This window comes from Nanorana parkeri, unplaced genomic scaffold (assembly GCF_000935625.1).
Source record: "Nanorana parkeri isolate BGI_ZX_2015 unplaced genomic scaffold, ASM93562v1 scaffold2150, whole genome shotgun sequence".
Lineage (NCBI taxonomy): Eukaryota > Metazoa > Chordata > Amphibia > Anura > Dicroglossidae > Nanorana > Nanorana parkeri.
In genome coordinates this window covers 189,407-199,642 of record NW_017308418.1, presented here as the reverse complement: position 1 = coordinate 199,642, position 10,236 = coordinate 189,407, and the positions used below count along the sequence as shown (strand labels likewise).

Genomic DNA, 10,236 nt, shown 5'->3' with positions numbered 1-10,236 from the left:
TTGATTTTCTGGTTACAATGGCACCTGGAAGTGGGGGGGGGGGTAAATTAGGCAGCAAGTGAACATTTTGTCCCTGACGTTGATGAGTTGGAAGCAGAAATAATGGACAAGTGCGAGGATTTGAGGAACTTTGACAAGGACCAAATTGTGATGCCTGGACGACTGGGTCAGGGCAGTGGTCTGTAGTGGTCAGGATCGACCAGAAGTGGTCCAAGGAAAGAAAACCAATGAACCGGTGACAGGGTCATGGGTGGCCTAGGCTCACTGATGTACGTGGAGAGGGAAAGCTGGCCCATGTAGTCGAATCCAATAGAAGAGCTCTTGTAGCTCAAATTGCTGAAAATGTTACCGTTGGTTCCAATCGAAAGGTGTCTGAACACACGGAGCATCGCAGGTTGTTGTGTATGGAGTTGTGTAGCCACAGAGCGGTCAGGGTGCCCATGCTGACCCGTGTCCACTTCCAAAAGAGCCTACAATGGGCACGTGAGCATCAGAACTGAACCACGGAGCAATGGAAGAAGGTGGCCTGGTCTGATGTACATCATGTTTTCTTTAACATCATGTGGATGGGCGGGTGCGTGTGTGTCGCTTACCTGGGGAAGAGATGGCACCAGGATGCACTATGGGAAGAAGACAAGCCGGCGGAGGCAGTGTGTTACTTTGGGCAATGCTCTGCTGGGAAACCTCGGGTCCTGCCATTCATGTGGGTGTCACTTTGACACGTAGCACCGACCTAAACATTGTCACTGACCAAGTACACCCCTTCATGGACACGGTATTCCCTGATGGCAGTGACCTCGTTCAGCAGGATAATGCGCCCTGCCACACTGCAACAATGGTTCAAGAATGGTTTGAGGAACGCAACAATGAGTTTGAGGTGTTGACTTGGCCTCCAAATTCTCCAGATCCCAATCCAATCCATCATCTGTGGGATCTGCTGGAAAAACAAGTCCGATCCATGGAGGCCGATCACCTCACAACTTACAGGACCAAGGCCTTGTTCACACCAAATGCAGAGCAGATCCGGTCAGGTTTCTGCACACGCAGTGCAGTGGGTTGTGCCGCGTTTTTGATGCGTTTTTGCCGCTTTTTGATGCCTTCCGGGCCGTGTTTTTTTTTTAAACATGGGCTTTCAGGCACTTGCATGCGTTTTTGCGTTTTGATGCGTTTTTGATGCGTTCCAGAGCAGGTAAAATAGGGCTTGCCGCAGTTTTTTCACCTGCTCTGGATCTGCTCTGGATCTGCACGCTGCAATGTGAACTGGAGCTCAAAATACCATAGGAATACATTGGACGCAGTTTTGATCCAGTCTGTACCTGCTCTGCTCCGCGCTTGGTGTAAAAACGCATCAAAAACGCATGCAAGTGCCTGAAAGCACATGTTAAACTTTAAAAAAAACTATTTTTTTTTTTAACCAAAAACGGCCCGGAACGCAGCAAAAGCGCGGCACAACCCACTGCACTGCGTCACTGAGTCACTGAGCTGGGAACACCGAGTATGCGCGCTCCTATCCTAGCACTGACCAATGGATGCATATATGTGGCAGCTTGGCGGTAAAGCCCAGTTTCATTGTGACGCATAAATATATGTGAGGCCAGCATCAAGAGGTTTTATTAAGTCCTTACACGGCATCATTACACGGCACCCGGCTTCCTGATTGGCCAGCTTCCCGACCAATCAGGAAACCGGGCAGCGCGTCATTACACGCTGCCCAGCTTCCTGATTGGCCGTGAAGTTGGCTCCATGCTCTCTCGTCACAAGTGACGAGAGGGCATGGAGCCGGCTTCCCGCCCAATCAGGAAGCCGGGCAGCGTTTAATGACGCGTTGCCCGGTTTCCTGATACAGGAAGTATCGGGCTAGGTATCGGGGCATTTGGGGGAGTACGAGTACTTGCCCAAATACTCGGTATCGGCACCGATATCGATACTAGTATCGGTGCATCCCTAATACATACCAATCTGTCTAGGCAAGCCCACTGCATCAGCCGATGTCCACCCATCAAGGCATTTGAAGTTTATTTAATAAATGTCATCATTATCGTGCTGATGAGGGGGAAGGGAGGAACCAGGGAAGGCAGATTCAACTTCAGCTGTAAGTGCTTTCTAATTAAGGCATTCTGGCATTTAATTCATTGATTATCTGAGACCTCAGCCATTTAATTAGTCAAGACTTTGTTAGCATGGATGGGGGGAATCAAGTGTTTTTTGAGAGATGTATGGCCAGCTTTGCACACTCTGTTTATCCTTTCACCATTTAAAGAGGGCCTCCTGGAATAGAAAATGTCATCCTTTGCAGTGGGGCTATCCCTGCGCTGTATCCTAGTGTAGGTTAGAAGTGACATTGGACCTGCGAGGGCCATGGGGTACCTCCTACCTGCTGTTGCAGTCCCTCTGTAACCCTGGTGTAGGCTGGCAGTGATATTGCACCTGTGAGGGCCATGGGGTACCTCCTGGCTGCTGGTGCAGGCCCTCTGTAACCCTGGTGTAGGCTGGCAGTGATATTGCACCTGTGAGGGCCATGGGGTACCTCCTGGCTGCTGGTGCAGGCCCTCTGTAACCCTGGTGTAGGCTGGCAGTGATATTGCACCTGTGAGGGCCATGGGGTACCTCCTGGCTGCTGGTGCAGGCCCTCTGTAACCCTGGTGTAGGCTGGCAGTGATATTGCACCTGTGAGGGCCATGGGGTACCTCCTGGCTGCTGGTGCAGGCCCTCTGTAACCCTGGTGTAGGCTGGCAGTCATATTGGACCTGTGAGGGCCATGGGGTACCTCCTAACTGCTGGTGCAGGCCCCCTGTAACCCTGGTGTAGGCTGGGAGTGATATTGGACCTGCGAGGGCCATGGGGTACCAACTGGCTGCTGGGGCAGGCCCCCTGTAACCATGGTGTGGGATGGGAGTTACAGTATATTGGACCTGCGAGGGCCATGTGGTAAATCCTGGCTGCTGGTGCCGGCCCCCTGTAACCCTGGAGTAGGCGGGGAGTGATATTGGTCTTCATTGGGCCATGGGGAACCTTAACCCACCACAAACTATGTATTATGTTACTGTTAGGATGCAGACCGCCTCCAGGTGGCGCTGGAGCTAAGTCCTGCAGTTTCCGTACTCACCTGCAGAGGTCTCCAGGCAGCCAGGAACTGCTTCCTGTAACCTGCTTCTGTTCCCGAGTCCTGTATCCTGTGTATGTTCCCTGCTTGTTGTCCAGAACCGTGACCTGCTTATGTTCCTGAGTCCTGTTAGCTCCTTGTACCCTGACCTTTTGTCCCTTAGTTCCCCTGGTGTTTTGCTTTGCTGCCTTGGGTGTGCTTGCCTGTTACTTCTTGCATGTGGTGTGGTTTAGATGTAGTTGGTTGCTAATACTTGTTCTGTTTTATATTCTTCTGGTTGGCATATTAAAACGGTATATCATACATTTTGCCTTGTCCTGCGTAGTCACACGTGTTTGATCTGCCTGTGTGGGTACCTGCGCAGGTGTGGGGTCACCTGTGTCGGTATTCCTGACAGTTAAATTTTTTGATAAAGAATTACAGTTTCATTGGGCAAATTTTTGGCCCGGCATTTTTCATGTCATCTTTCTCTTTCTAGATTCCGATTCTGGGTACCCGGGTTAGGCCTCACCAGGGCCATCATGCTATTGGAGGGAGAGGGGGCTGCTATGGTTCCTCTGATTTCCTTTCAGGGCAGGAAGTGATCTCTCCAAAAGGGAACCCGACTAAGACACATTTTTAGTATAGTGAGGAGAGGTTAGAACACCTGATAATGTACAGCCACTTTGTACAGCGCTACAGAAGATGTTGGAGCTACACAAATCCTATATGGTGTGACAATGGTGGATTATTTTTGTTTCCTGCAGAAGACACAAGACATGAGAAGTCGCTCTCCCCAGTTGTCGTGGAGGAATATCTAGATCTGGTAAGGAGAAGCTGCTTTGCTCTGTGACAGTTCACTGTACCTATTAAAGTGTAGCTCTGGGCAAAAAGCAAAAAAATGACGTATACGGTAGAACGACTGATGGGTTATACTGCCACTTGCAGGAAAAAGAAAGTCTAAGAACTGTGGTGGAAATTGATCATCGATTAACTTTTTTTAAAAGTGGAACTAAAATCCTCAAATGCTCACTTCTACTCCAGCAATGCAAGTTTGGTGAGGCCCCTTGTGGGTCCCGACTTTTCCTCCCTGGCTTCAGGTGTCATTAGTCCCTACCCCCGACCCCCCCTTCCTCCCGAAGACTGCGTTGTGTAACCCACTTGGGGCTGCACATCCTTTTGTTTTCAAAAGCATTCCCACTGGGTCCTCCTTTTCCTGCGCATTTATGCTGTGGCCCTGTTCATGTCTATGGGAAGCCTTACTCATGGTGGCTTCAGCTGCTCTAAGGAGTTGGCTTCTCCAAGGGAATAAATGGAGCCACCAAATGCATGTACAGCATAAAGAACACTCAGTGGGGATGATTTGGGACAAAAGACTGCAGGGTGGGCCACACAGTTGCTGGAATGGGGCCAGAGGGAGGTATCAGATTAGGTGGGCATGCCTGAAAGACTGTATTTGGGTAAAATTAAACTTCCCTTGCAGTGGGGCCACCCCTTCACTGCAAGGGTTACCTGCTCATTAGGTGTATTGTGCAAAGGACTATACTTACCTGATCCCCGCTCCCCTGTCGATCGTGGCCTGTCTATGGTGGTCTCGCCTTTACACTGTGGCTCATGGCCTGTCCCTCTGTGTCCTCTCATATGGGCTCTGCATTATAGATTATAGTTTTAGTGGACCTCCGACCACCTGAGCATAGGGGAAAAGAGGGCTGCGGGCGCAGGTTCTGGACCCAGCAGGAGTGGAGATCAGGTAAGTAAAAGTCCTTTACACAGTTCCCCTATATGGGCAGTCAACCCTTGCAGAGCGGGGATCAGGTAAGAACAAGTCCTCTTCACAATGCCCCAACGAGCAGTCAACCCTTGCAGAGCGGGGATCAGGTAAGTACAAGTCCTCTTCACAATGCCCCAACGAGCAGTCAACCCTTGCCAGGCGGGGATCAGGTAAGAACAAGTCGTTATCACAATATCTGTAATGAGCAGTCAACCCTTGCCGAGCGGGGATCAGGTAAGAACAAGTCGTTATCACAATATCTGTAACGAGCAGTCAACCCTTGCCGAGCGGGGATCAGGTAAGAACAAGTCGTTATCACAATATCTGTAACGAGCAGTCAACCCTTGCCGGGCGGGGATCAGGTAAGAACAAGTCGTTATCACAATATCTGTAACGAGCAGTCAACCCTTGCCGAGCGGGGATCAGGTAAGAACAAGTCGTTATCACAATATCTGTAACGAGCAGTCAACCCTTGCAGAGCGGGGATCAGGTAAGAACAAGTTGTTATCACAATATCTGTAATGAGTAGTCAACCCTTGCAGCGCGGGGATCAGGTAAGTACCCACTGCAAGGACAACTTGTATCAGAGGTGCGGTCCTCCTTTAATGCTGCACCCTGTACATATATAATTACAAATTATATCCAGACAGAAGGTTTCTATGACATCGTCCTACACTTAAACAGTATAAGATTGGTTACAAGCAGATAAAAGGTTTCCGTTTGAACCGGACACCCCCCTTTATTGTCCAGAAATCCCTCAAATTACAGCATCCCCCTATGTGGAGAGCGGAGCATTATTCTTAACGTATTGTCCTGTAGTGCTAATCTGTGTATATATATGACTATAAATGTTCCCCGCGCAGTCAGAGGCAGCAAATTCATCATCTGGTTGTATAATAGAGCAAGGAACATTCTCTCATAATACAGACAGCCGAGCAGAATATTCCGCCGGGAGAGAGGGAGTGCTGTAGTAAGCATTTGTCAGGACAAGCACAGACAGCACGAGGCGTAAAAATAAGAAAATCACCCAATTCCCTCAGACGTCAACAATCACTGCAAAGATACTGAGGGGAGAGAGAGAGAGAGACACGGACAAATGGATAGATGCATAAAATATATATAGATAGATATAGAAGAGAGAGATAATGATAGATAGATAGATAGATAGACAAGAGATAGATAGATAGATAGATAGATAGGATGGACGGATAGACAGATTAGATAGACAAGAGATAGATAGATAGATAGATGGATAGACAAGAGATGGATAGACAGACAGATAGATAGAATGGACGGACGGATAGACAGATTAGATAGACAAGAGATGGATAGATAGATAGATAGATACACAAGAGATGGATAGATAGATAGATAGATAGATCGATGGATAGACAAGAGATAGATAGACAGATTAGATAGACAAGAGATGGATAGATAGATAGATAGATAGACAGATTAGATAGAATGGACGGATAGACAGATTAGATAAACAAGAGATGGATGGTTAGATAGATAGATAGATAGATAGATAGATACACAAGAGATGGATAGATAGATAGATCGATGGATAGACAAGAGATAGATAGACAAGAGATGGATAGATAGATAGATAGATAGATAGATAGAATGGACGGATAGACAGATTAGATAGACAAGAGATGGATGGATAAATAGATAGACAAGAGATGGATAGATAGATAGATAGATAGAATGGACGGATAGACAGATTAGATAGACAAGAGATGGATAGATGAATAGATAGATAGACAAGAGATGGATGGATAGATAGACAAGAGATGGACGGATAGACAGATTAGATAGACAAGAGATGGACGTTCGGTACAGAACAGATGTTGGCAACATGAAATCATTAGTCTGCAAATGCTCTCGCCTGGAGGCACGAGAGACAATTGTACACAGCGAATCTCCCATCAGCCCCCTCTGTGCGCCGATCATATCTCCGTATAATCTCCCTCGCTCTGCCTGTAGCCGCACACAGACCTCTCATCACTCGGCACAATCCCGTGGTGGGCTTTTCACAATCACTTCTCCCGTATTGTCTTCTATCACAGTAACACTTCATTATCACTGCCATGGAAGATGACTCCGTATGATTCCTTCTATGTTCATAGACCACACCGATACTGAGGACTTCTTCCATGACCCTGAGCCAGAAGATAGAGATGGGCATTCATTCTCCACCACCAAATCAGAGAGTTCCGGGGTCACTGAGGACCGCTTCCACAGGCTGTAGGGAGATAATGACCACATGTTGTCACTGCATCCTGAGGAAGGGTTACTCAGAGGCCCCGAAATGTTCCAATTTGGTGGTGGCGAATTAATGTCTTGTTTTGATCTTCTACCATGGTGTGCTGGTGATATCCTATCTCTTGAGCTTATGACACACCACCATCCGAACTTTCCAACACAATTGTATCTTTCTTGTATTTTCCAGAAACCCAACCTGAAGCAAAGGATTGTCCTGAGCGACCTGTCATCCGAAGCCTGGACACCAGAGGTCGATGACGCACTGGAGCGCTTTGCATCGGACGTCAGCCAGGAGACAATGTCTGTGTACCTCGACCCTCAGAGTGGGCTTCAGGCCGGGCCCAGCATGCCAGCACAAGTGCGTAACGTTTGGATCACGTACTGCATTCCCCTAGGATGTAGAGTACTCCTTCAATATTCCCCTAGCGTGCAGGGTCCTCCTTGAATATTCCACTAGAATACAGGGTCCTCTTTGAAGATTGCCCTAGGATGCAGTGTCCTCATTGAAGTTCCCCCTAGGATGCAAGCTCCTCCTTGAAGATCCTCCTAGGATGCAGGCTCCTCCTTGAAGATTCCCCTAGGATGCAGGCTCCGCCTTGAAGATTCCTCTAGGATGCAGGCTCCTCCTTGATAATTCCCCTAGGATGCAGGGTCCTCCTTGATAATTCCCCTAGGATGCAGGGTCCTCCTTGAAGATCCCCCTAGGATGCAGGGTCCTCGAAGATCCCCCTAGGATGCAGGGTCCTCCTTGAAGATTCCCCTAGGATGCAGGGTCCTCCTTGAAGATTCCCCTAAGATGTAGGGTCCTCCTTGAAGATCCCCCTAGGATGCAGGCTCCTCCTTGAAGATCCCCCTAGGATGCAGGCTCTTCCTTGAAGATTCCTCTAGGATGCAGGCTCCGCCTTGAAGATTCCCCTAGGATGCAGGCTCCGCCTTGAAGATCCCCCTTGGATGCAGGGTCCTCCTTGAAGATCCCCCTAGGATGCAGGGTCCTCCTTGAAGATTCCCCTAGGATGCAGGGTCCTCCTTGAAGATTGCCTTAGGATGCAGGGTCCTCCTTGAAGATTGCCTTAGGATGCAGGGTCCTCCTTGAAGACTCCCTTAGGATGCAGGGTCCTCCTTGAAGATTCCCCTAAGATGTAGGGTCCTGCTTAAAGATCCCCTAGGATGCAGGCTCCTCCTTGAAGATTCCCCTAGGATGCAGGCTCCTCCTTGAAGATTCCCCTAGGATGCAGGCTCCTCCTTGAAGATTCCCCTAGGATGCAGGGTCCTCCTTGATAATTCCCCTAGGATGCAGGCTCCTCCTTGAAGATCCTCTTTGGATGCAGCCACCTCCTTGAAGATCCCCTTCGGATGCAGGCTCCTCCTTGAAGATCCCCTTCGGATGCAGGCTCCTCTTTGAAGATTCCCCTAGGATGCAGGCTCCTCCTTGATAATTCCCTTAGAATGCAGGCTCCTCCTTGAAGATCCCCTTTGGATGCAGGCTCCTCTTTGAATATCCCCCTAGGATGCAGGGTCCTTCTTGAAGATTCCCCTAGGATGCAGGGTCCTTCTTGAAGATTCCCTTAGGATGCAGGGTCCTCCTTGAAGATCCCCTTTGGATGCAGGCTCCTCCTTGAAGATCCCCTTCGGATGCAGGCTCCTCTTTGAAGATTCCCCTAGGATGCAGGCTCCTCCTTGATAATTCCCTTAGAATGCAGGCTCCTCCTTGAAGATCCCCTTTGGATGCAGGCTCCTCTTTGAATATCCCCCTAGGATGCAGGGTCCTCTTTGAAGATTCCCCTAGGATGCAGGGTCCTTCTTGAAGATTCCCTTAGGATGCAGGCTCCTCCTTGAAGATTCCCCTAAGATGTAGGGTCCTTCTTGAAGATTCCCCTAGGATGCAGGGTCCTTCTTGAAGATTCCCTTAGGATGCAGGCTCCTCCTTGAAGATTCCCCTAAGATGTAGGGTCCTTCTTGAAGATTCCCCTAGGATGCAGGGTCCTTCTTGAAGATTCCCTTAGGATGCAGGCTCCTCCTTGAAGATTCCCCTAAGATGTAGGGTCCTTCTTGAAGATTCCCCTAGGATGCAGGGTCCTTCTTGAAGATTCCCTTAGGATGCAGGCTCCTCCTTGAAGATTCCCCTAAGATGTAGGGTCCTTCTTGAAGATTCCCCTAGGATGCAGGGTCCTTCTTGAAGATTCCCTTAGGATGCAGGCTCCTCCTTGAAGATTCCTAGAACAATTGTTACTGTTGGGTTAGCCCAATAGAGGGTGAAATGGTTCAGAGGGAGGAGCTCAGGCGGGTGATGTGACCTGATATATACAGCCACTATAGACATTTTTACCACTTGTTTTCCAATGAAGGGGAGGAGCATTCATCAACATGTGTCCCTTAGGTAAAACCCCATTCAAGGTTGTGGAAAACCTAAAAAATACCTAGTGGCAGTTAAAGCCAAGCTGACCCTGCAGTATAAATCACCCGAATACAGGTGCATCTAAACAAAAGCTGTTCAATGTCTAATGGTCAATTTTCTTTCTAAAGCAGCCACAGCCTAAGTAAGTAAGCCTACCTCCTGCCAGCATGCTGTAGAGTGGAGCCCTTGCTCTGTGGGGAAGCAGTGGTCTCCTTGCAGAGGTCTAACACACCTCCTGCTGAGTTACAGGCAGAGCTTTCCAATCAGCAGGGAGCAGCTGCAAAGCTACAATTCTGAATCAGCAGGCGGTGTGTTGAACCTCTACAGAGAGACCACTGCTTCCACAACCAGAGCAAGGGTTCCACTGTGCAGCTGCTGGCAGGGAATATGCTTTTCTACTCCAGCTGTGTCTGCTTTGGAATGAAAATGAACTGTGTGACATTGAACACTTTTTATTTTGATGCCCCTGTATTCATCATCTACATAGAAAGTTCAATTGGGCTTTAAAAATTAAATGGCTGCTACATGTTCTCAACACTGGAGCTGTCTCCTGCAACCACACCCATGCAGCACCACATCATTATACAACGTTGCTTTCTGCAGCATTTGGATCCGCCAAACCCCTGGGGCAAGAAGGGGGTACAGAGGTCATGTGACATCACCAGGCCAAGGATATCTGACAAGTATAAAGAAACAAAGGATCGGGGGGATGCACCAGTG

At 48.8% G+C, this 10,236-nt stretch overlaps 1 protein-coding gene across 1 annotated transcript in view; it reads left to right on the top strand.

The window, feature by feature from the left end:
• DNAH2 (dynein axonemal heavy chain 2) overlaps positions 1-10,236 on the top strand; it is a 197,087-nt gene that overhangs the window by 360 nt on the left and 186,491 nt on the right. Inside the window, exons 2-6 of the mRNA XM_018572866.1 lie at positions 3,582-3,602; positions 3,850-3,908; positions 4,742-4,832; positions 6,986-7,077; positions 7,309-7,488. Of these exons, the coding sequence (XP_018428368.1) occupies positions 3,582-3,602; positions 3,850-3,908; positions 4,742-4,832; positions 6,986-7,077; positions 7,309-7,488 (443 nt within the window). The remainder of the gene's footprint in view (positions 1-3,581; positions 3,603-3,849; positions 3,909-4,741; positions 4,833-6,985; positions 7,078-7,308; positions 7,489-10,236) is intronic.